This window comes from Poecile atricapillus, chromosome 6, assembly GCF_030490865.1.
Source record: "Poecile atricapillus isolate bPoeAtr1 chromosome 6, bPoeAtr1.hap1, whole genome shotgun sequence".
In the NCBI taxonomy this organism is placed as follows: domain Eukaryota; kingdom Metazoa; phylum Chordata; class Aves; order Passeriformes; family Paridae; genus Poecile; species Poecile atricapillus.
In genome coordinates, this window is record NC_081254.1 from 26,403,511 (window position 1) to 26,430,011 (window position 26,501).

At 42.3% G+C, this 26,501-nt stretch overlaps 1 protein-coding gene across 4 annotated transcripts in view; it reads right to left on the reverse strand.

Moving 5' to 3' along the window:
* Positions 1–26,501, reverse strand: part of SH3PXD2A (SH3 and PX domains 2A) — a 247,902-nt gene that overhangs the window by 24,035 nt on the left and 197,366 nt on the right. For all 4 annotated transcript variants that reach the window (XM_058841021.1, XM_058841020.1, XM_058841019.1 and 1 more), the window contains 2 exons: positions 14,121–14,234; positions 9,878–9,961 (listed from right to left, as the gene is read on the reverse strand). In XM_058841021.1, coding sequence (XP_058697004.1) covers positions 9,878–9,961; positions 14,121–14,234 — 198 coding nt within the window. The remainder of the gene's footprint in view (positions 1–9,877; positions 9,962–14,120; positions 14,235–26,501) is intronic.

The window sequence follows — 26,501 nt, forward strand, 5'->3', positions numbered from 1 at the left end:
GACAGGGAAAGAACAAATGGAAAGCTTTCAGTGCAGAGGAATGGGCACGAAATGAAGTGAATCCAAAGCTCCTGAGCACTGCAGAACAAAGGAGCTATGAAAAGGTTGCAGCAGCTTGAAGTGAGCACTCTTTAAGAGAGTAAAACAGATCCAAGCAGCTGTTCAGTTTTGTGGCTCAACTGCATTTGTTGCTGGGTGAAGCATGGAAACTTTCTTGGGAAAAAAAAAAACCAAAACAAAGCACTTACTGAGACAAAGTAAAAAATAATACCTCAGAAAAGGGAAAATAATGTTGATGGAGCATCTGATGGCAGCAAATTCAGCACAGCTACATCTCTGAAGTCAAGTTGCCTTGACTAGTCACATTTGGATCCTTCTAATTCTGATGGGACAAAATCTGTCAAAACCTTTGTTACCAAGAGGAAAAAACTCTCTGCTGCTCTCCCCTAGGAGGCTGCTTAACTGGCTTATCACTGGTAAGAAATTCCAGCTGGTTTGTAATTAGGACCATCAGCATATGACACCTTCCCCACAGAAACACTCCAGTACAAATGAAACTTGGCAAATGAAATCCCAGCTTCCAAGTCACGGAACAGGACAGTTTTCCTAGCTAGGTTTCTGTTCTGAGTGATAGAATTGGACTAATTTTCCCCCTATTTTCAAGGCTGCTGCAGAAGGAGCTCCATGTCTGGTTTCCACTGCATGCAAAGCACTAAACTGAACTGCAGAAGACCCCCGGGCAGCTAGATCTTGTCTCTGTAAGGGCCAAGGTAAAGTTCAGAGCTGCTCTGTCCAGATACACATTGTTTCAGACACTTCCAGGGATGTTTCTAGGACAGTAATACTGAGCTAAGCATGTATTTGCTGAGTCTTGGAAGAAGGCCCCCTTTTTTCTTACCCCCATACCAAAGCTGCTTTATAACCCAGGCTGTCAGAGGTCACTCTTGCCACTCCCACTGAAATTGCTGTGTTTATTCTATTTTTCCTCCACACATACACCAGGGCTTCAGCTAAAGCTAGCTATTTGGCTCCTTTTGCTAGACAGAGAGTGGTCTCACTCTTCAGGGATGTGGCTCCCCTTTTTCTGCAGATAACCACGCATAGGTTGCTCATTCCTAGCTTCCAACACAACTTTCCAAACTTCTGTGTGAGGAATTGAGACAGTGGTCACTCATCAAAACCAACAGCACTGGAGGCTGATCACTCAGGAGAAACAGTAAGGCTTTTCTGAACTGCCACTGTCTCATTCTGCCCACGAGCACCTTCACTGCTTACATCTTTGGTCCTGTGGCTTTCAACTCAATACTACTTTTTTTTGAGAGAAAAGCCCCTTATGTGACTCCCTTCTTATTCCGAACAAATAAAAAAAATGAAGTACATAGAAATAGGGAGGGAGGAGAGGGAAAATGGATCTCCCACAAAGCAAGACAATCAAAAGTGTTAAAAATCAACTCTAGAAAGAAAGGTCTGACAATGTTTTTGTTTAGCAGCTCTGTTTTTAGGCCTACAGAGAAAAGCCAGGAAGCCACCATTACAATTTCCCCTTGCAAAGTACTCTGACAACAAAAATTACATTTCCAAGATTACACACGTTTGGTTTCTGTCAATGCTGCAGGAGATACCACAAACATGCATGAGGTTTGTAACCGTACAACAGTTATTCTGGAGATACGGGCCCCTTGTAATCCAAGTGTAAATTCTGTTTTGTTTCTCAAAGATTATCTCTAGCCAGCGGACACTTTGTATAAACCAAGATTTGCTGAAGGGAGCAGGGGAGCTCTCAGTAGATGTGTTACTGAAGAGGACTGATAATAGCACTCAGCATATCATATTATTATTCAAAAGTCTTTAAGAGAAGATATTTGACACTTCATGACTGATATGTAAAGTTACTGTGAAGACTTAAGGGATAAATGGTTTAATGAAAGAATCAGCAGAGCATCAGACAGCAGAATGACACTGCTGTGAGTTACACTGACAAATCTCATATACTGCGCTGGTTTCATTCAGCTTCTGTGACAGGCAATAGTATAAAACAGAAGTCAGTGAACCATCCCAGACCTACTATTGGAGTTATATGCCCAAATCTACAGAGAATACAAAAGCATATAATTTTGGTTCATTAAGCTTTGACTTAAGAATTACCAGGAGAAAAAAACAAAACAAAACAAAAAAACCCAAAAAAACCCAAAAAAAACCCAACAACAAAAAGACAAAAAAGGATAATTTGTATTCCCCAGCTGCAGCTTCTGTTACATCAACCTCAGTGTTGAGGTCAAGTGGGCAGAATAAACTTTACTACATGCTACAAAGCACATACACCAGCTAAAAGGCTGCATTTAGAAACAATAGGATGAAAGTCCTATCCCCTTTGAGATAGAAATGGCAATAAGGCAGCTCTGTTCTTAGTGAGTGACATCCAGAGATCTATTAATTGCTCAGTTAGCCAACTTCACTCACATTTCTTTACCACTCATTTGCAGACCAAAGACACCTTTTCCAGCTGAGCTGAAGGAGCTCTGGATTTTGAGCTGCTCTAGTAAGTCGGAACACGGCACACATGAAGCAGCAAAGCCCGTTTGGCAAAGAGCTACGATACACATCTGTCACATCATGCATTATCCAACTGCAACCTACTTAGGTTGGAAGGAAAGGATTAGTATGTGTCACTCTCTCTCCTCCCCATCACAGACACTATTTAAAATATGCACAACCAGAATTTTTGCACTATTTCAACCACTCAGCTCATACCTTGCTGCTGTAGCTGTGCTCTGCCCAGCCCTCCCAGACACTGTGGCAACCCAGTGCTCAGTCCACTACTTATTCCAAAGCCTCAATTCCCTATCAATGTATCTATCTTTCTCCTCTTTCCTTTCTTCCTCCCAAAAGAAGGCAGGCTTCTATTTTGCTTTGGTTCTACCTAAAATCTCCTGAGCATATACAGTAGAGAACTGGGACCAAAATATAGGGACAGATCTTGGTGGATCACTGGGAAAACAGCATGGACAGCAGAGAACAGTACCTATGCCCTTGGAACAGCCCATAATACTACAAAAAGGGCTTTTTCTAGCAACAAAGATTTTTCCCCCAGAAAATGTAGCCCGGGTACTGCTGTCCAGCTGGAAGGTGTGCACATATACAGGACAAAGGTTCTGAGCTGTACAGTGCCCTGCATTACAGCCACATACATTACTGGTCTATACAGCTGCACCCAACACACCTGGTACAAGGAAATCACTGGTATTTGAGTGTTATGGATCACTTTTTCACATTAACATCTAATGTCCTTCTGTAACCACTAGAAGAGGACAAAAGAAGCAAAAAGGAAAGAAAACAAAAAAACCCACCAACACAAAAACACAAGCCTTTTGTGTTCCTCCAGTAACACCACAGTGTTTTGCCAAGCTGAGGCCTTTTCTATGCATAAACAGAAATATCTCTAAAACTAAAATGCCACTTTAAAATCAGTTTTTGAATTCAGAGCAGAGTCAAGGCAACCCATACAAAACTTGATTGAAAACCTGGCTAGGATAGTTTAAGCACACCCATGTTTCTTGTCCCACCCATTTTAACAAACAGCTTAATGAAGGACAACTTTTCACATGAAAAGAATTTATAATAGTCATTAAACCATCATATGATTTATAGCAGAGCAAGATGACCTGCAGCCACCTGGGCAATGCTCATCGAGTAACAACAGGTCACCTCTGCAGTCACAGTGTAATGAGGAGTGAAATATTTCTTCTGTTCTGCCCAGCCTATTCACTGGCTATAATACAACATACTGGCTGCAGAAAAATGAGGGATGATTTTTTTAAGATTTAATTTCTTAAATTTTAGGAGGACTTGATGTCAATGACAGCTATTTTTGGATAATTGCACACCTTGACAAGTATGCTTTGTGTTTTTTCCTTTTGTATAGGATTGCAGCTTGTACACAGTGTGCAATTTGGTACATTTCAACACATTCCCTTTAGACAACCTATTTCCAAATAAATTTTCTTTTGTTTTATCTGATGTATTTCTGTCAAGTAGAAAAGGGGAACCTCAGAAGAATTTTTAAGCATTGGTTATGACATTTTCCATATCAGGTGTCTTGTTAGGACACCTCTCCCACAGGAAAAACCTCAGGACAGCTAAGAAGAAGCTCCATTCCATCCTGAAGAAATTGTACCCACTTGGCTGACAAAGCAAGACATGGAACTTGACAGCCTGTGAGGCTCCTTCAATCTCATCTGTCAAACCAGAATTCCATATTTTGCATGTGTGACTGTGCACACACACACTCCACACTGAAGTTATGAGGTGCCTTGAAATGGCAACTTGCTCCCTCCTCTGGCTGTCTGGATTTATACTTAATGTCAGGTCAAGGAAAGCAGACCTATGGTTTTACAGCTTGAGTTGTAACACAGAGCTTCAGTAGCCCTTTCCAAATCTTCCTTATTCCATCTTCCCAATTCCCTTGGCACTGACTATTTCAGATTCCTCCTAGTCTATCACCAACCAAGGCAATAGACTTGCCCCAATGTTTTCATTGCTCCTCCTCACTGGCCCTTCAGTGACTCTTGCACAGCCACTACCACCTCCTGCCTGCTTTGCTCCCTTCCCAGCCTTTCAGCACACACTGCTCCTGCAGAAGGCTCTTGGCACAGTGGTACTCTGGCATTTCAACCAGAGTCCTACCAAGAGCATTCCCAATTCAGCTGTTCCATCTTGAATTTTCAAGCCTGTGAGCTGTGCCTTGCTTTAATGCCCTACTACACACATTCACATGTTCATGTGGATTTCCCACTCCTTCAAATTCTGTGATCTTTTCCCACTCACCCTCATGCCTTTCATATGATGCTTCACCAATCTGAGCAGGCTCCTTCCTCAATGGTATCAAATGACCTGAAGCTCTCAAATCCTTCCTAAAATAAGCCTTACCTACTCCAATTTCCTGCCTTACCAAACTAGCTTAGTTTTAGTCCTCCTCTAAAAGCTTTTAAAAATACTGAATAAGGATCATTTTACACTCTGGAAACCCCCAAGATTCATGCCAAATTGCCACTTGTCCACATTCTTTTGATGCATGGATCTCCTTCTCTTTGTTTAGGCTGTAAACTCTTTAGGACAGGAGCCCTGCCTTTAAGCAGCTAAAATACCAATGCACGTTTCCAGCCCTGCACAATAAGTCTCATCTTTCCCAGGCAAATGGCCAGTGCTCAGACATTTCTGCTTCCAAGTTCTGAGTGCCCCATTTTGCATTCCCCTCCTTCACCTCTATTTTGTAAGCTTTGTCTTTTCTTCGTCCATGAATAAGCATGGAAGTTAGCAGCAGCACTTCAGGAGCCAACCAAATAAGGGAGTCATGTCCTTTTCTCAGCTGGTGCTTGTACATGCCCCCAACTTTCTGTGACCCCGTCCTGGTTTGATATGTTGGTAGGGGCAGGGATAGGGGGGATCTGGGCTAGAAATTACCTAATTAATGATTTCTCAGCAAAATGCAACAGCCCCAAACCTACATCTTCCAAACCACAGAAGAATTTTCTTTCAAAATACTTTCCCCTCTGTCAGCAGTCTGTGTTTGCCCTCCCCCACTCCTCCGCTCCACCCCCCCTTTGTCAGACCTGCTTCTGGAAAAAGTCTCGCTGTTCCAGAAAGCAATGCATTAATTCAACATGGACTTTGTTTTCCTTGCCTAAATATGCAGAGAGAATGACTGTCCACAGTTATCAAATGTGTTCATCTACAGACAGAAGCTCCTCAGCCTTTGTCCCTCTTCCCCTCCCCGCCATTTTTGTTTCAAGTTACAAAAAAACTTATGCCAAGAGATAGAAAAGAACAATAATGACATTTCTTCTGAACAACTTTGTATTACACATGCTCTTACTTCAACCAAGCAAGGAGCAATAACCATTTACTACTTTCCTTGGAGAACAGAGTAAAAAAAAAAGAAAAAAATAAATAAAGAAAGAAAAAGAAACCCAACCCAAGGAGAGAATAAACTAAGTCTGAAGCTGCTCTGTGCTGGTTTGATTTAGCACAGCAGTGTCACTCACAGCCTTCTGCTGTGACTGACAAACATTTCATCACAATCAAGCACAAGGAGGGAAAAAAAACAAAGGGAGAAGTCCCATGGAAGGGGCTGTCAAAGAGGGCAGAGCAGCTCTGGTGAGATGCAGGAAAGGGTAAGAGTGCACAAGCACATCAGCCAGGCTGGATTGCCAGTACTGATCAAGTGCTCCTTCCACAGCTATAAAACTGGCTGCAGAACCACCCACCTGGGCTAGGACATGGGGTTCCAGTATTAAGACCAACTCAAGATGACGTTCAAGTATCAAGGGTTACACAGCTGCCTTCCCTCTACACACTGCCTACCTTTCCCCATCAAGCTCCCTCTCTCCCTAAGGTAGGCGAGCAGTGGGAAGTTCTAACTTTAACTCTTTCCATGAACAGCTTATTCCTTGTGCTAGGAGCTACTCCTAAATAATTGGCTCATTTGGCAGAAATTCAGCCCATATGTTACTATATTGTTTGTATGAATAACTTTAAAGTGCTTTCCTGCATTGTAACAGCTCCAGTTGAAAGCACTGGGCACAAAACCAAAGCAGCAATAACTTAGGTCAGATATCTGGCATAGAAGACAGGCATGTAAAGTCCCAATTTTACCAATCAAACTGTAAAAGCACAAATGACTTTTCATTAAATTAGCCTGTAAATAATCCTAAATTCCCTTCCAGGGGAAGTTCCAAATAAGAGCATGTGTAGAATTACTGTTTAACCCTGTACAAAACAAGAACTCTGCAGCTTGCAGGTCTAACAAATGTCAAGTCTGAGGAAAACTACAAACTTTCAGACTTCTCACAACCCATATTTGTATTACTGGAGTTTCAGAATGTATAGAAAAAAAGTTTAGAAAATGTACCACATTTAACATTAAAAAAATCCACAAGCTTTGCAGCTACATAAGAAACACAAACTAATGTAATCTCCTAGATCTGGGCATACCACAGACCATTTTAAAGAGAAAAGTTCAGCAACAAATGTCATCTGTTTCTCTTTGTAGAAACAGACTACAGCTGTTCTCTTTGCAGATTTTCTTTTCAGGTTTTAAAAAGCAGCATTATCATGATATTCAACAATTAGTCTTTCATGTTTCTTATTCACAGACCCAGTAACATTGCTTCCAAATATCTGAAGGTCAGAGATGCCTAGCCTCTTCAAATGGCTTTGGAAAGGGTGGAAATAAATAAGCCATATGCTACCCCTAATAATTCTCCCTCATCAGGCAGGGAAGCAAATACTCTTCCCTTCTGCACTCAGGCTTTCTCAGTGTGTTTAATATTCAAGTCATTTAGAAAATTCTGCTCTTCAGAAACAATGCTTAATTCCTTTGATTCTGGCCTTAAAGTGATTCACAGGCCAAACTGATAAAAATGCTTATTAGTGGTACCCAAGCATAAATACAAAGGGAGGCATCTTTTACAGCTTCCTTTTAAACTCCAGTGAACTCCTGGAGCTAACCCTCCCAGCAGCAAGGACTATTTCAAGCAGAATATTGCTGGGTGGGAAGAATTTCAGCCAAAATGTTTAATTGAGTTTGTTTCCAAGGAAGAGGCCAAGTGGGGAAGGGGAAGCTGCTCTGGTTGTGTTGAACAACTCTGGCAACCTCCTGTTTGATCAACTTGAGTTCTTCTGTGCTTTGGAGCAAGGACTTGAAGGCTGGCAGGGGGGTGCATATGTACACTTCATGCATTCTGTCATTTCAGTGCAAACCCACCCAAATTTGGCCTTGTTAGAAGTCTTCTGGGCTGGGATGGGAGGGGAAGATGGGAGAAAATCTCTCCTGACCTCATATAAACTGTGCTCTGTTAGAGAACAGCAGGCTGGACACCCAGAGAGACTCATACTTTCAACAACTGCAGTTTGGAAGGCGTACATGTCTGTACAGGCTGCAGCTCTGCCAGATCATGAAGCCACTGTCTCCAACTTGTGCCCATTTATTCAAGTCACTTTCTTTACTTCCAATAAGCCTGCTCTTGTAAGCGTTCCCTAACCTATCATTTCTGATGACATTAAACAGCTTATTTTTAGTCAGCCTGGCTAGCTGTGGCTGAAATACACTGGAGAGACCTCATAGAAGCAGCTCAGTCACAGAGGGTGCCCCAAGCCTTGGACAGAATCACAGATTGCTGAAGTTTGTGCCAAGTCCAAGTGCCAAGATTCAGTTTGAGATAAAGCACATATTCTCCAATACCCTCAAAAGCTCTGCTTGGGCCTAATAGGAAAGAAACTGTAATGAAGCAAGAAAAAGGCAAGGATGGAAGAGATTAGGGGAGCCTGTACTGGGGAAGACTGCCAGGGAGGACGCTGACACTGGTCAGAGGGCAGGTCTGGAGAAGATGCACACAGATGGTGGGCATCAGAACACAAGAGAGAAAACTTGGGAATGCAACTTAGGTCCTCAAGTCTTACCAGCTGACTGCTAAGGGACTGGCTATGCAGTCTCAATATTTTATGGAACTTTGTTTGCAATATTGTATGAATATGAAAGAATGCATTTGTTTTCACCAGTAAATAAATTGTTTAGAAAACTGATTCCTATAAATCCTCCCAGTTAAATTGCCAGGAAGCATCTGGCAGAGTTTGACAAAGCAAAATAAGCAGCTCCCAAACTGCTGGGGCACAGAAATAAGCAAACTTTTTTTTCCCCCCCCAAGACACTATGTGTGCTTTGAGAGGATTTTGGTGCCTTCTGAGTGCATTTGGTGGCAGAGAAGCAAGACATTGTCTTCTGAAAGTAGTTCCAGTTGCTGCAGGGTCAAGCTCTAGAAGGAAGAACATGGCTCTTGTTTGCTTTTGTTTCCTCAATTATAATTTGAAATAAAGTTAAAGGGTCACCTTTAAAGCTGGGAGTGCTTGAGACACAGGTGTCTGCACAAAGTACCATCATCAAATCTGGAATGTAAATTTGCCACTTCAAAAATACATTAATCTCCTTAATAGGAAAAGGCACCTTTCCATCAACAGAGATTCATCTCTTGTGCTTGGATCCATTCCCTCAGTAAGGCTGTCTGAAAGTTACAGGGGTACAAATGGTGCTTTGTCCCTCCTTTCCTTTTTTAAGTGCAACAAACACATCTGGATGACTTTGCAGGTGGAACAGGAGATAGACAGGCATACCTTTGCTCTGGGAAAGATGATTCATTCACCTGCTCTTAAAAAATAATTGGTTTAGGAGACTCCTCAAAGTTTACCCAAACACAGCTTCACCCAAACATGAAGTGTTCCCCCCTTCCCTACCATACTCACTGTCAGACCAGCAAAAGCTAAAAGAACACAAACCAAACCAACTAAAATGCTGCTACTGGTGGCATTTTAAACACCTAGGAATGATGTCAAGAACTCCCAAAAGTTCTCAAGTCTCTCTTTAGTACCAAGCACTGCTTGCAAGGAAGCGAGGGGATTGCAACTGGAATGATTTTCATCTTTCCACATCACACACTCTTCCAGTGTGCTCATCTTTGACCACGGCTTTTTGGCATTCAACTTATTTTAATAGCACTGAAGATATCACTTGTCCTTACTAAGGCAGGAAAGACTGAGCACAAATATGCCCAAGTTAAAACACAGCAGATGTGAGCTTTCCCAATAGCACCAAGAGTCAGACTGCAGAGCTACCCTTGGTTACCAGCCTCCAGCTCCTGGGGTGCCTAATCCCAGCCCCAAGACACCCTCAAGCTGTCATGTACGAAATCCATATCTGAACTCTGGAGCTCTGGCCCCTCACTGCTGAAGTGCCAAGGATGCAGGTCCCAACATACAACAGCTGAAGCTGCAGTGTGGGTTTTGGTGCCCCCTGAGTGGCTGGTACCAGAGGAAGCTATGAATTCACCTCGACTCTGCTGCCTGTTGACTATCCCGCCCAGCGTCCATCGCCGGTCCAGGCGCCTCAGGTGAGCCTTGCGTCGCTTAGAAACTAGTTTGGAACATGGATGGAAACAAAACAAAGGAAAAAAAAAAAGAAAAAAAATGATGGGAGGGTGAGGAATAAAAACAAAACATGGTATTTACAAGCATTGGTCTCGTTAGTGGGAATGGGTTAAGTGGGATGCAGGATGTTTTGTTTTGGTTTATACAGTACAGTGGAACAAGTTAACTTCTTGAGCTTGACTGATGCGAACCATCCAGAACTGTCACAGATTGCCACTCTTGCTACTGGCTTTTCTTAAAAAATAGTAATTATAATAAAAAACTCAAAAACATATACACACTCCAAAAATAAGCTGCACTACTAATGACAACTTGTCCATGGAGAGTGCAGTGGCAGGACACATCATCACTGCTGTTGCATCTCCTAATTCAGCTGTGTGATCTTTGGGGAATTCAGTCTATTGCATATGACATCAAACCCAACAGGGTTCTAAACCTCTCTAAGAAAAATTATCACATTATAAACAAACCCACAAACTCTTATGTAAGTTCCCTCATAACAGCAGCACCCAGGAACTGAACCCAAGTGAAAAGTATCTGATGTGCTTGCAAGACATGACTTGCATTCATTGCCACAGCTGGTTCTCAAAATCAAAACTTCTAATATACAGATTATGATATAAGGAAAAAAAACTAACCTTGCAATTATTGAGCAGGCTCAAGAAGCTAACAAGCCAGGACTGAGTGTTAGTTACATACTCAAACAATAACTTATGCTTAAAGTATAAACAAAGACAAGACACTTATGAAAATGGCACTGTGAGAGCAGCTGTGCACAGAGGACACCACTTGTTTTCTGGACCACATACTTAGATCTCTACTCAGATTCTTTTTCTGCCTGTACAGGTGTGAAAGACACTGGAACCATTAGACTGGCACAGAAACACAGACACATTTTTTCCATTCAAGGCCTTCCATCCCAATTTGGCAACTACTGCAAGGGTGAGGGTGCTTGGTGCTGCTGCAAAGGAATACAACATACTGCAAGGTACCGATAGCTGAAGTGCAAACACAATCATTTTACCAGTGCTGCTGGGAAGCTGCTCATAAACTTTGGTATCACATCATTAATAATAATTCAGTTCTGCATATGTGCACTTATTTAGAGATTATACCCTTACAATGGAGTGGACACTTGTCTTCTAGAACTGTGTTCGGCAGACAACAGGCACAGCAAAACTATTTGATTGGGAAATCATTAGCTGGACAAGAAAAAAAATAACTTCACCAAAGAGTGGCTTTTGACTTTTTGTCCTTTGTAGGAACTTAGGCCAGACTTTTACATCCAGCTCACTCTCCTCAATTTATCCTTTGCTGTAAGACCCAAACCTTTCCACACCACTCTAAATGGAGGTGTGGTGAGTGGTGTTGAACAGGTACATGATCTAGTCTGTAGTACTCTGAACTTCCCCTTTGATCTCACATTGGCCAAAAAACAACCACAAATTTTCAGCCGAATCTCAAGACAATAAATAGCTGTGGTTTTGGCTCACGGAAATCAGTGATCCTCTTGGAAGCCTGTGGAGGGACAAAAGGTGAGCAGATTTAACCTGGTGGCTTTCCCCAGATAAACAGGACATTAGACTGCCAGTTACACACATGCTACACAAGAGACAACAGAGGACACCTCGCCAGACACACAGATTATAGCAGAGAGAGAAGTTAAATTGCAATAAGGCTGCTTGTGTTAGGAGGTTTCTATACAAGAAGGGAGGAAATGAAACGCTAAACATAAAGGCTTTCAGGATGGAGGGGTGCAGAAGGCATAGAAACTGGCTTAAGGTGTCAGTACAGAGCAGGCAGCTTGCTCCTTCTCAGACTGGGAGTTTGGAGGATTTAGCCATCCAGGAACACTCCTTGAAAACAGTGGGTCACACAGATCCACCACACTGTGTCCTTGCAACCTTATGGCCACCCCAGTGATAGCACTTTTATACCACAATGATGCTGTTGTATGAGCCAGGGTTTTTTCCTCCTTAAAAATTCTGAGTTCTGCCATTTTGCCCAGACTTGGACTTGGTTGGTCAAGCCATAGTCATCAGAAAGGCTGCTTATTAACAAGTGTCTACACCTTTCCAGACATTATTTTAACACTTTTACTTTATCAGCTCCTGTAGCCATTAAATGTTTCTTTAGATTGCTTTCTTATTGTTTTCCAAGCCTTGCAAGATGTGTTGGTCTAAACACAGGCCCAGGTAACAATCAGCTGCCTGCCTTCATCCAGACAAAAATCTTGTGCAAGTTAGGTGCAGGGAGGAAACACTTTCGTCTTTCTCAGGGAACAGACTATTCAAAGAGACACATGGAAAATATTACTGCTATACAGAGGCAGAATTATTAGTAAGAAGTGTTCATCACCCCCCTATCTTTACTGGGCCTGCCACAGCAGAGCAGACTTCTGGGTTTGGCTGGCTAGTGAACTTGTTCCAGACCTATTCAAATGGGGTGGGACATGGGGCTGATACACAAAGCTCCCTATATGAGTGTTTCTGCTCTTTCAAAGCTGTGGGAGCAGAGAATGCACAGTTGCAGGAAGTCACTGTCTGTTGGAGTCACTCTGAAACTTGTATAAGCTCTACAATTCCGGGGCTAAAGCACTTAATCCACTAAAAGTGCCTTCCTCCTCAGTCACAGCAGACTCCATTTCTCCTGCCTATCTGGAGAGAGCTGGCAAGTTTTCTGTCTAAGCGCAGTCACTTTGAAACACCTTTTTAAAGACAGTGAATCCAAGCAATTATTTCCTTTCTTATGAGATAATTATACGGAGAAGAATAGCCCAAGTAAAGACAAACTAGAGGGGAAGAAATAAAGAATGTAGGAAGTCTCAGCTTAGATGGTTAATAACATAAACTAAAGTTACTAAAAAGCAAGCAAAAGCTGGGGCACATCAAAGCAACTGCAGAGGTTATGCAATTAGATCTGTCACTGAGGTGGAACTAAGCAGAAAGGGAAGGGCTTTCTCAGGTTTATCAGCATATCTGGACTTGGAGTAAGGCAGGGAGCAGGACTGCTGACCACAGCTGAAGAGAGCAGTGTAATGGATCAAAAGGGACTGAGAGGAAGGAGATATGGCATATTTGATGGATTTTCTATTCCCCAGGACAGAGTGCTGTGTGGCAGCATCCCTGTGCAGAATATACTCCAGAGGGCAACATGAAAGAGGAGGAGAGCTAGAAATGAAAGCAGTTTAAGCAATAAGGCTGTCAAGCATGCACCATATTTAGGAGTCAGGAAAAGGGAGGAAGGTACAGACCAACAAACAAGGCATTTGTCAGTGCTTGCAGACCAGAGCAGTAAAGTTTTGTTCTTTAATAACAGGAAAACTTTACTCACTGGTTTGCATCCACTAAGATGTTGCATCATACCAAACTGGTTTCTGGCCTACCAGTCTACAGCCACTCTGTCTCTAAACCAGGATATGTATGGGTAGACTTGAGCAGGGGAAAATGAGTTACAGAGACAAGGATTTCAATAAGCTGAAATGTGCAGATGTCACCCTTGGAGCCCAGCAAAAAGTCCTGTTTTGCCTGTGTGCTATTTTAATGGGCAGATGGTCACCCCAACACACCTCTAAGCCTCCTGCCTGTGCTAAGGGAAGGTCAGCTGAGTTTCCACATGCATTTTACATAAGTGTCACGTCAAGAGCACCTAGATTTAGCAACAGAATGGAGCAAATAAAAAAAGTGTCCTTTGTACACAGTTGCAACTCGAGAAGCCCATTAAGATGTGGTTAGTCTTTCATAATGGAACTGAGGAACATGCAATGTTGAACTATTCCATTTCTAAAACCTGAATTAAGCATCTTTAGTAAAAAAAAAACAAAAAACAAACAAATAAAAAACCCCAGTGTGGCTAAATATGTGTATGTGACAAATGGCATCTCACTTTTAACACAACAAGACCATACCAAATAAAATTACCTTTCCACACAACCACAGACCATAGCAAACAACAGTGAAACTAGTTTCAAATATTAATTTCAAGGAAATTAATGACAAGCAACCATTGAAGTTAAATCTCACTCCTTTCAACAGCCTGTGGCTCTATCATGCATCTTCTTCCCATTAGAAGCCCTCACTTGGGGGGAAAAAAGCATAAAGCAAGTGAATACTAATTTTCTCTTGGTCAGAAAAAGCTTTCCATACCTTCCCCAAATTTAGATGTGTTGATGTCAGAGTCATCTCTGGTTCCATTCTGCGATTCCAGGTATGTAGCAGGGACCCATCCCTGCTCCTCTGCTGTACTCACAAACCACCAACCTACAAAAAGAAGCAAAAGAAGTTTCTCAGTCAGCATTTAGAGGAACAAGAATAGTAAAATTCTACAGAGAAGATGGCAGAGTCAGCAGCTCTGGTGCATGTTTGAGGCATTTTGCAGCTTCCTAGAACAAGAAAGGGTTTAGTGCTATTATACCATTTCTATCAGATCTTCTCCCAGTGGTAGCATGCTGGCTTGCTAGAAAAAGGGTATAATGAAGTAATTATCAACTTATTTTAAGAAATTCAAAGTCCATACATGACAACTTTGACTCGAGTTCTCTAACTCAGTTTCTCCAAGCTAGTGTTCCTACATGTACATCTACAGTATCAAAACACTTTGTAGGTGTAAACAAGTACATGTGCACATATGTGAAACAGCACAAACGCTGCCCAAATCCTTGTATGAAGTACCACAAAAGGCAAATGAGAGAAACAGCAAAGACATTCATAGAAAAGCACAGATTTCAGAACAGGATACAAAAGTGCTTCTAGAGCACTTGTAACCGCAGCTGGTGTTTAACAAACATGACCTGAATTCAATATCCTGGGAAGCTGGAAAGCACTGCACAAAACAGAAATAAAGAGAGAAAAGCCCACTGAAATCTGACTTCAGGCCATAAGCACCAGTTATTTGTCTTTCCACCTGAACATCCAAGTTTCAATCAGTATCTACAAAAATGTTAAGTATTCAGCAATATGTATGGATATAACCTTTAGGTGGTATCTGTGGATGGATTAATAAAATTATAGGCATGCCAGTTTCAGATTAAATGCATTCCAACTGTAACTATCATTGCCTCTTTTCTTGCTTGGTTACACTGATTTATTGAATCCTCCAATGGTTTTGACACAGACTCACCCAAGAACTTATTGCTCTCAGATATGAGCACAACTAGAGTCTCCTCCATTCAGATAAGGTCTGTGTTAAGACAACAGGAAAATAAAAAGTCTAACAGTCTTCTGTTAACAACAGTCTTCTGCTGTTTTCTGTGATACCCCAGTTTCCCCAGAAAACATAAGCTGCTTTGTCAGGACCATGCAAACTGTTGTCCATCACCACCCTTCCAGCTTCCCCAAAAGGAGTTGGGAAAACAGCTGTTTCTGTACATGCACCTCAGAACAGTTTACAGACTTTGATGGCTGTTATAAATACAGCAAATTTCACAGAAGCCTGACTGTGATGAGCAAAGGCACCATCCTGGGCAGTAAAGAGATGGGCACCAACACTAGTGAGCTGTGAGGTGGCCACACAGCCCTCCCACAGCTGGGATGCCACAGCCCAGCCCAGCGAGGAGGAAAGGAAGGCTCTGCTGCCATGCCACATGCAACTGTCTGTAGGAGAAAAACCACCCTGCTGAAACAATGCTCAAGTGTTTGTGCTAAAAGTCACCCAAGTTAATTCCAAATCCTGTCATGGAAGATTTTACCAGAGAACAGTAGCTACAAACCCTTGATTTTCTCCCTGGGGTATGTGGCTGCGAGACAATGTACCCCAAGCAACAACCCCTCACATGCCCCTGGGCAGCTCCTAGGCAGCTCTATTTATTTACTCTCCAAATTCAGACATAGATTTCCATCTTCTGGCCCAGCAGAGGTTTGGAAACTTTGCTTCACAAGGCTCATGGTTGGAAAGTTTAAATTTAGTTATTCTCCCTCAGCAGGAGGTGGATTCTCCTGCCACGAAGCCCACAGCAGCGAACACGCAGGATCTGCCAGACCGTTTCAAAAACACGTCTTCATGGTTGCTCCTTATTTCTTAGTAACATATTGACATGGGTAGCAAACACAGTTTAACATACACTTACAATTAGGCACAAAATGTGAGAAGCTGGCTTCCAGCTGATATTAATTAGACTGGAATAGTTTACGTAAACTCTTCCTCAGAAAGAAATTAAACACAAGCACAAAAAGGACTTGCCTACCCTTAAAAATGTACATTTGGGTCAAATTCAAACCATGGTAAAATCATCTTTGGAGGGCTGGATCACACTTCCTTTACACCAACCCCGTGCTAGCCTATTTCATCATACAGCTCCTCTGGTTTGGTTCACTTGCCTCAGAGCCAAGTTTAGATCTTCTGCTTGGGGCCATAGGGTAGCTGAGCCTCCATCCACCTAAACATGACTCGAGCTAAAGCTCCTAATCACCACAGAACTCATGAGAAACCTCTGCAGCTACTGAGAAATCACAGCCTTTGTCCAAGCTCAGGGAAAACCAGCCCCCAACTCTGAAATTCTCTTCCCCCATTTCAAGCTTGCTTCTCAGAAGGACAGAAGAAAGGCTTTAATATAGCTGATCATGAATTACTTGCTCTGCACCATCCCCTCATTAGAAGCATTAGGGCAGCTGCCATTCAGTACCACCACCCTTTCCCACTCTCACCTCAGGTTCATGGGTATTCATGGTTTGCAGACAAGTTCGACAGATTGGTCTTAGTTTGCACCATTATAGCCCTGGCTTTCTGCAAACAGTCCCTTGTCCCATCCCCTGCCATCTTTCCCAGAGCATCACAAAAAATATGCTTTTGAAACACAGAACAAAACACTGCATTTATTTTGAGTTCTCCTTCTATGCTGGAGCTTAGCTTGACTTCACAATTCATTATTAAAACCATTCTGCAGCAACATCTGCAGGGAATTATGTAAAGTTATCTCTGTGCACTGCCAAGCCAGTCTGAGGTTCACTCTTGCACTCACACCATCTGTAAAAATTAGGCAGTGCTTTACAGATTGAGTTAACCCTTACAGGTGCCCCTGTCTCTCAGGCACCAAAACAACTCTAATGCTGATGTGGCACGGATGTCTAGACTGAGACTCCCAAGCCCTTGTCTCTGACGAGGATTTAAAGGGAGTTTGAGTTTCACAGAGGCACAAAGGGAGTTGTAGCCACAGTGCCCACACCAAGTTCTACTTGAGCTTTGCTGCATTACTCCAATTGCTGTGGCACTAACCCAAGAACACATATTCTTAAGGTAGGAGTGCAATTTTGTCCCCACATATGTTGATGCTTTGGTTGGCATCTATCAGCACCCCTAAGCTGCAACAGCCAAGATATTTCCCCATTCACAGAGTCCACCTAGGCTCAGATAACTCCCAGGCATTTCACAAGTTACCAAGAAATAACCAGTTTCACTTGATAGGCATACAATGCACATGGCAAGATGGTGATTGCAAAATTCATTGGTCACACTGGAGAATGACTAAATGACAAAAAGACTAGAATTCTAAAAAAATCATGTTCTTGCTTATAATTGTATTCCCAGTCCTCTCCCTGAAAAGCTTTTACAAAAGCAAAAGAATTAAGCAAATGTTAACCACAATATGCACCATGGGAAACTACTGGAACATAGTTAAAGGAGTATATTTTATGCCAGTTTTGCTCATGTTTGCATGCATCCTTTCCCATCCATACTTCGATGGATGATACACACCAATAGGAGAACAAGCTATTCCCATTGAAGCCTGTCTGATCATAAGACGCTACAAAACACTTTTAAATACATAAAACTGCAGGATCATGCTAAACTTTGGATTCTAATTCTCTCCACATCCATTTAATTCTCTGTAGGCTTTGATTGTCATTTTACGAGCTTAACTAAAGTAAACAGGACTGATAACATGACTGTAAAAGGGCATGGCTATTTCTATAAGCATGAGTAGACTACACATTCTTCTAAACAAATACTTAAGTAACACTCCACCTCTCAAGAGTGTAAGAAAAATCCCACTCAAGCAGCAGTCTGGTACATTTGACACATGGTCTATGGGCTTCAGAGAGCTGTTCATTTTTAAGTCCTTCTGCCTTGGAACGCTCTCAAGAGGTTGTTTTGATCCAACAATAAACTGTCCTACAAAGCAGCATCAAGTGCAATTAGGTAACTTCCAGACCAGTCACACGAACCTTTTCATGCCAACAGCTGATTACTTCCCTTCAGAGATATGATCTACTCCATTAAAAACAACTAAGATAAGGATTTGCTGCTGTCCATTTGAAGGCACTTGCTTCTTCCACCCCTCCAAAGCTCTTGCCACACAGTACATATTTATTTGATACACATAGGGCAGTCAATTGTAATTGTCTCTGACAGACCTCTGAAGAATATGTAGAAGCAGATGCATAAAGGCACCAGAAGCAGTTTTTACAAGAGGGACTTTCTGCAGTAATCTTATTCTCACATTCAGTCCTGTGTCTGTGTGCTGCTAGACACTACCATTGTCCATGCTGGCTCTGCTCTCTGTAAAAGGCTTTTTTAGTCCCACACACTTGGAAGAGGCACAAGGTTGAAACCACTGAATTCATATGAAGGCCAGTGTCTGACCGCTGAGAATTTTATTCTTACAATTCACAGAAGAGGCATCTTTCTTTTAAATATGCATTATTATAATACATGCAAGAGGTCTTTCTAGCACAGAGCTGACTGCAGTTTAGGGTATAGAAGTCTGAGAATGACTCACTGAAAGGCAGACTAAGGCTGTCTGTCATTTAGGATGAATTTTTAAAGCTAGTGAAATATTAAAGGCAGCTTTCACCTCAAAACACATAATGTTTCCCAGCCTGTGTGCACTGCAAACTCCACTGCAGCAACCATGGAGCAATGTTTATCTTGTTTTAGAGATGAAACTGGGGCCCAAAGAGATGCCCCAGGAAGAAAGATGTTTGTGGAAGACATCCTACTCAAACACAATTAAGATCTCCACAGCACAGGTTCATAGCCTTTTATGGGCCACATATTTATGTGCCATAGATTAGGATTCCAGATCAACTACATATTATGATCCTTCCAGCCAGTTCATGTCCTAGAGCTACATGCTGGGAGCGTGGTTCACATGGCAAGCCCTACCTCCAACAGGAAGTGTTGCAACCCCAGAAGTCTGTGCCTGATTGCTCTAACATTCAGGAGTGAAGGCTGCTACATTGCAACTACAGTGGTTGCACTCTAGATACTAAATCATGTTTTAGGAACTCAGGAATAAAATTCACCACCCCAAGTTACTGCTTAACTCCAAAAGGTTTCTTAATTTGCTGTTGAAATACCCCAAGAGTCCAGAGTGCTGTGATAGGGCAGAGCTGTTGGCTTTTTCATGTAAGAGAAAAGTGAAAAAAAGGATCAAACCTGTCCCTCCTTTCCTGGTAGCCTGGCATGAGAATTTGGAGATTCTATATGAGTTATGAAACAGGGCTTCTATCACAGTGTTAAAAAAATGAATGAAGAACTACAAACACAGAAACTCTGCCTTTTTATTTTTTAAAGACAATTTCTTGTTTAAAGAAGATAATTAAGATTTAAAAGGTAATAAGCAAACATTTTGCTCCTGATACCCATAACCCAAACATCTGAAGGATATACCTTAGAAACCACACACTTATTCAACAGTGGTCACACAGACACAGGCTACAACTCTGCCCAGCAAGCTGCCCTCAATATTTAAAAACTAAGTAAGAGTTTTAATATTTAGTGAAGAGAGTACACATTGAAGGAGGATGAGAGGCTGCACACTCCTGTGCCTTGTTCAACTAAAAATTTACAGGTAATCCTATAAAAATGAAATAGAAACCTGACCTTAAGAGCATCACTCTGGAGCCCTGACAACCCAATGCACACATGGACTGCCCTGGAAACACTTTCCCTCCTTAGGGAGGGTCTGAAAGCCGAGTTATGTTCTTGTCAGAGTAAAGACTGCAGCAGTTTTTACTTAATTTGTTGATTGAAACAACACTTGAGGACTTCCTGAGGAGAGGGAGAAGATGAGGAGCAGGGGGAGGTGGAGACTTCTGGAAGGCTGAAATGTGTTGATATCATTTTTTGGCTATTAACAGGACAGCGTTTTGTCTTACGGAGCTAAGAGCTGGAACAAAAGGCCAAGAGCTGAGACCACAGTTTGCTTTCTCTACCAATATTTGATAGTAACTGCAAATGCTTAGGGCTCAGCAGCAGCATAGGGAATTGCAGTCCTTGCACTGCTTTAGGTGTTACTAAGCACAAGAAAAACAGAAGTGAATCCCAGAGTTTGGGGGTAACATACTCTTCCTGCAGTGACTGGTTATTAAGGTAACTAGCTGGATTTGCTGTCCTACTCCTTCCAGTCCATGTTCTTCTTACACTTCTACTGCCAATCTTGTGACATTTGCAGACAGACTTCTCAGCTGTGCTGTTAGCAAATCGCGTTGCTGCTGTTCCTACCGCTGCAGAGCTGGCTGGCACAGAGAGCCCACTCCATGTGAATAAACATGCTAGTTAATGGTGCCACACAGGTTCTTCCTGGGCCCCAAGCAGCTGACTAGGTGTGTAGGTAAGTGTTTGATACGGAGTTCCAAAGTGCATCACAGTGTCTGGATGAAATATCTAGCTTGCTAAAGTTGGTTTCACATCATGTTATATGCATAAATACACATGTACCTGTGTGCAAATTCACACCCTGACCTCTGCACTCAAACACATATTATCCTTGTCCTCTGCTGGGATTGGAATTGTGTTTCCTTGTACTTTTGGAAAAAACAGAAGTGATCAGAACATGGGAAAAGTTCATGGGAAAAGAGAAAACTGGATAATATACAACTCAGCTCTAATACTTTATGGGTTACATCACTAGCAGAGACAATGGATATTCTGAGTATTAGAAAACTAGGAAATACCACATTACTGTATTTATTCAAATCTTATAAGCTAGTAGTAGGCAACAGGCTTTCCAGAGGTGCACATTTGGCAAAATACTTATATACTTATCTCTCATTAGAGTGACACACACTTCTTGTATCTGTGTGTACAGGGAGTTGTTAAAGAACACAGCCAATCTTTGTGTTCTGATAATACAAACTGATAGTTACAGACTCCAAGTGCTGTATCTGCAGCTATTTGCTATGGCCCAATTGTTACCCAGGGGCTTCCCCTCCCTGATTAAAAAATGGCCTCAGATTTGTGTATTGACACAGCTGGAATGAAGGAATCTGCCAAACACGTTTTCTAGAACTGGCACGTACATCCACAAAGCCATCACATAATCCAGTACAAATTACACACTGTGTTCTTAAAGCAAGGAATCAACACACTACCTACATTAACAGATATGGAGAAGTCTTTGACACTGCCTCTAAATCCCAGATCAAGTCCCATCACATTCCAGGTCACTTTCAGCTTCTCTGAAACCATGAAGTCCTCCAGTCTCCCCAAGACAGGACTAGAGGAAGGCATCACTTGCTAAGCCTGCTCATGTCCAGCTCCAAAACACACACAGCCAACATGACCAGGGTGTTGGCCAGCATCCCCAGACCCCTCACTTTAGGGGATCCACAGAGCAATCAAGTCAGCCAGTTCTACAGGTCAGTTAGCACCCAAGAAGCTGCAAAAAAAGTTTTCCAAGGCTCAAACATCCTAATGCCTTCTAAAGATAAATTTTAGATAATCTTTCCCTTCCTGCTTTACTTTCATGAACACCTAATGGCGAAACTGTCTGTGCAATGTCAGCTGCATTCCACATAGTCCAACGCAACTGTGTATGTCCAACCCACAGTACCAACTCAGTTATTACAGAAAATACCTGGTTAATGAGCACAGATTTTCTTTTTGTTTTTGTAATCTGATCCATGGATACCACATTTCCTGTCTGACCTCAAGTTCTGGTCATACTATACATGTATTTTCACCTTCTCTTTAATTCTTTTCTCTTAGGAAGCGACAGATTTACACTGATCCTTCAAAGATAAAGTCTGATTTCAGTAACCACAAGGCAAGGTAAAATTGTGGAGATCACACAGACTGAATAGCCAGTACAAAAAGTTCTGCATTAAGTCTCTATGGGCAACAAGTGGTACTGTAGGGTCTCTTTCTTTCCCTAAAGTTTTGTTTACTTCAGCAGATTGCAGAAGTTGACCAGTGAGGATACTGTCTGCTGCTAACATTTTCCAGTACAATCTTCCCAATCATGGGAAATTCCTGCAGTACTTTCCTTCCTTCATGTTCAATTACAGCCTAGAACCATTAATTTCCTCCTCCAAAAGGACTTCTGTCCTCTATCTCCTTTTGTATTGCTATTGTTACGAAGATGCTGCTCAAGTAGGGAAGAAGAAAAAAAATCCATCTCCCACCCTCCTTAAAGCCTGTCCCCCCATCTCCTCTCCAGCAGCCCATCATTTAAAGTTTGAAATCTATAGACTTGAGGTTTTAATGAACCTGCCAAACTGATGATGTTATCACCATGTTTACATAAATCAGTAATTTACAAAAGCTCCCAACCACAAGTGGGTTTGGCTGGGGTGCAGAGAGAGGAGGACTCCAGCAGACAGGATGGAATATACAGAAATTTGGTGGGCAAACCCAACCCATGTCAGAAAAATAATCCACTGCCTTCAGAAAGACTATGCCAGTGTAGTCAATGCCTGCAGCAAATTTTCCAGAGCCACAAACAACTGATTATAGTAAAGGCATGCAAACAGATGGCTTTCCACCCCACAGGGCATGGGGAGCTCAGCCCTAGAAGCCAAGGGAGACTATTGGTCATGACCAGTTGTATTTTCTGTGGTCAGCCAACGGGGTGCAACCATCAAGCTCGCAAGTAATTTCCTTTACATTTACAGGACTTAATCTTAAAGAAAACACATTTTGTGTCCAAGCTTTCTTTAGGAAAACATGACTAAAGCTTTCAAATGGGCCTCACAGTAATCTTGTCCAAGGATTACAAATTACTTCCTAGTGGTTTAAAAAGTTACAGACCCCTAACCCCAGCTGATAGGAAATGGCCTTCACAGGCAGCAAAGAATGGCCAATATTTACTTCCCATACAGATTGACAAAAATTGCTTTTATTTAAAACTCTCATTCTGAAGTCTGTGTCAGTTGCTTACTGGAAAAATCTTCATAACCACACAGAATCAGAAAAAAAGAGTCTGAGAACTAGGAACAAAACCTAGCAGAGTACCAAAGAGCACTGCAGGTGCTACAGTCAAGATCATACAGGAATTCCGTATTTCATTTAAAAACACATTTGCTGCCTCTGAGGCACACTTTGGTTATGTCAGGACAGAACAGAGCAATACTACAGAAGAACTTGAAACAATGAACAAAGGCTACAGAATAGCCAGCAGAAATCTGAGTACAAAAGAATCAAAGAGTGATATTAGTTCAGTCTGAAGCACAGCTGAGTCACCAGATCAAAAATGCTGGCTTTTAAAAATAGCTTTTGTGGGATCCTTCTGAACCGTAATACTCCTGCTAAAGGAGACACCTCAGTTTACTGCAGCACCACTGTGCAGCACTCAGATAACCATCTCACAAATGGCCATTTCTATGTCCTGGCTGTTCCTTGAAATTCTGCTATCCAAATACGACTTCTGTCCAGCTCTATTTATTAGCTAGATCTGGCTAGATCACAGCCCAGATGGTATGTTATCACAAACACTGATGTAAGCCAAACCCAATGCTCTGCTCTCTCTCTCTGACACCACTTCATTGCCTTTCTCCTGGGTTCCATTCAAGCCACGTTTCTGCAGTGACCCTGGGAGCTGAGCCTCAAAGAGCTGCCTGCACACGGCTGCAGGAAATGACAGCTTCGGAAATGAGCACCAGAGTGATGAATAGCTGGCAACAAGAGCAGCCAGTGCATTAGTGCGCTGCCAATTAATAACCTACGTTGTACTGAGCAGGAACATACATGGGCAAGAGTATCACTGACACACCCCAGAACAGATTACAAACCCAATGCACTATTTTCTGAAGGGTTTTTCCAGGCTTCTTTAAAATTTAGAAACTTAGACTTGTTACTATATTTTGTTCAGTGCGAAGCTGCACTGGTCCCATTTGGAGCAGATTATGGAAAAATGGAAGAAAAAAAAAAGATAAAAATATTTGCATTTTATCTTTATTCATCATGAAGTCCTTGACAATGAGAATAGCCTGTGCAGGTGAAACAGCAGGGGGTATTGGTCTTTAAGGAAGGGCTAACTGAGATCATCCATGTAGACTTCAAAAAAACAAGCAGGAATAAATGGGGCATTTGTGTCCATCAGACCTAACAAAAAGGTGCATCAGCAGCGTAAGAGAAGAAGGTAAGTATAGGAAAGTTACTGAGACAAAAAGCTCAGGTAAGGCAGCTTCTCCCCCGGCTCAAAACCAATCTTATATTGCAGAAAATACTCTCCACACAGCCAACTAACTATGTATTAATTTCGACTCATTCTGGCTTAGCCTCTGGATACAAAGGCCACACGCTTGGCTAAAGCACCTCTGCAGTGGTTTTGCTTACCTGGCAGTAAGCACGTGATTTCCCTGCACGTGATTTTCCTTGGTTGCCTCACCTGGGACCTTGACTTTAAAGACTGATGTTTAGAGTTTGCTCTTTACAGACTGGAAAAAGGCAGTCGAGACTCAGAGCAGAGAATCACTGTCTCAAGAGACCAGAAACACCTCACTGAGTTAGTCTTGCACTATGGGAACAACAACAGCGATGTTTCTATTAACACCTTTCTCATGGAAAAAGGCCATGCTGCCGGCTGCTTTAGATGCTGGTCTGCCTCCAGGAAGGTACTGTTAAGTGCACAATATGTCAAAGTCTCAATTCATAAACATTTTCATTTTCTGATTCTCCTTTCTGTCTCCTGAAGCTTAAACAAAGCCAGAGCAGACACTAAACACAGATTTGCTGGCAACAATCATGGAAGCTGATCTTCTGATGCTATATAAAGGTTAGCAAGGCAAATTAATGACGTGAGATACAGAAGAACTGTCCATCTCCATACATTTCACGGAGCTGAGAAAAGACAAATAGATCATTGTGAGGCTTATTCCTTTCCATTAGGAATAAATCAACCATGAAACAAGGGCAAGAGTAATGCTGTCCTTGGGCAAAAAGCTGAGATTTGCAGACCCTCCGTTACAAACACACATGCATTATACAATACAGCACCATTTAAACTAAATAAGCAGCACAGTAAGGGATTACCTAAACCTGTTAGACAGATGATACAGAGGCACAGTGTTTATCTTTTCAACAGGGAGTCACTTAAGCTTACCCTTTGAGTACATGCTAGACTAAACCCTTCCCTCGCCCCAGCACAAGGCTACCAAAAGAGGAAATGCTGGACTGCCTGTAAGTACCCCTGGCCACAGCCTGCTGCAAGTGCTATACTTTCATCTATCTCCTGCTATTCCCCAATCGCTCTGAAAACCTTCAACAGAAAACCTTCAATTCAGGCATTTTGCAATCTTGCACTTTTCAGGATCTTACTCTTGGCAGATTGATGGCTTTTTTTAGGGGTCATTTTGGAGATTTTTAAATAGTTTTTTTCTTTTTTTTTTTCCCCCTTCCCCCACAGCACATTGATTTCCCCTTCTTGCTTTAGGAAAGGTCAGCGATGGAGAACAGAGGCTGCACATTCACTGCAAACTGAGTAAGAGGATGGTCCTGCAGCTGGGGAGCTGGCCCAGCTTTCAGGAGCTCTCCATAACAGAGCTGAGAACCAGACCAACTCTCTATGTGGGAGGAGTTCTTTCCTCCCCAGTTTCCAAGTCTTCGTTACTTCCCTTCCCCTCCTCCACCACCCAGATCTGAACAGCGTTTCCTTTGTCTGTTCCCTACGTAGACTTCCATTCTCTGGAGACAGGGCCTAAGTGTCTAGCACAACAGGACCCTGATCTCAGCTGGGCCTTAGGCACTGCCATAAAAAACAAACAGATCACAGAAGCATGGCTCTTGCAATGTCAAACAGCCTGGATAGCAAATAAGTCTTTGGATAGGTCTGTTAGCTGACATACTAATTACACTGTTGGAATGCTATGCTTTCACAAAAGCTTGTATGGTCTGAAAGTTTATTCCAAAACATCCCGTTTAGTGACTCTGAGTGCATTTGTAAAGGGAGCTGGAGTTCACTGTAATGCTAACAAAGTATATGCAACACTGTACCTCCAGCAACACCAAAGAGATTTCTAGCACAATTCAGGATGACTAATGAATTGAAGTTTCCTTGGCATGCTTCCCTCCCAGCACATGTGGGCAAGGATTACAGAGTGGAAAGAACCCAACCTGGGGAGAAGAAGAGTGCATACTCCTGTAGCCATTAAATCCCTGCTGGGGAAGGGGTTTTCCCATTGCACTTCAGGGATGTCTACCTCCCTCCCTTGTTGGCATGGGCTGTTTGACACACACACACAAAATTTTTAGGCTGCAGCTCAGCAATACATCGTGCCATGCAGATTGCAGAAGGCCAAGACCATACATTTTTGGGAAGGGCAACCATCACTTCCACTTATGAACAGACTCCTAACACCAGACATAATTTC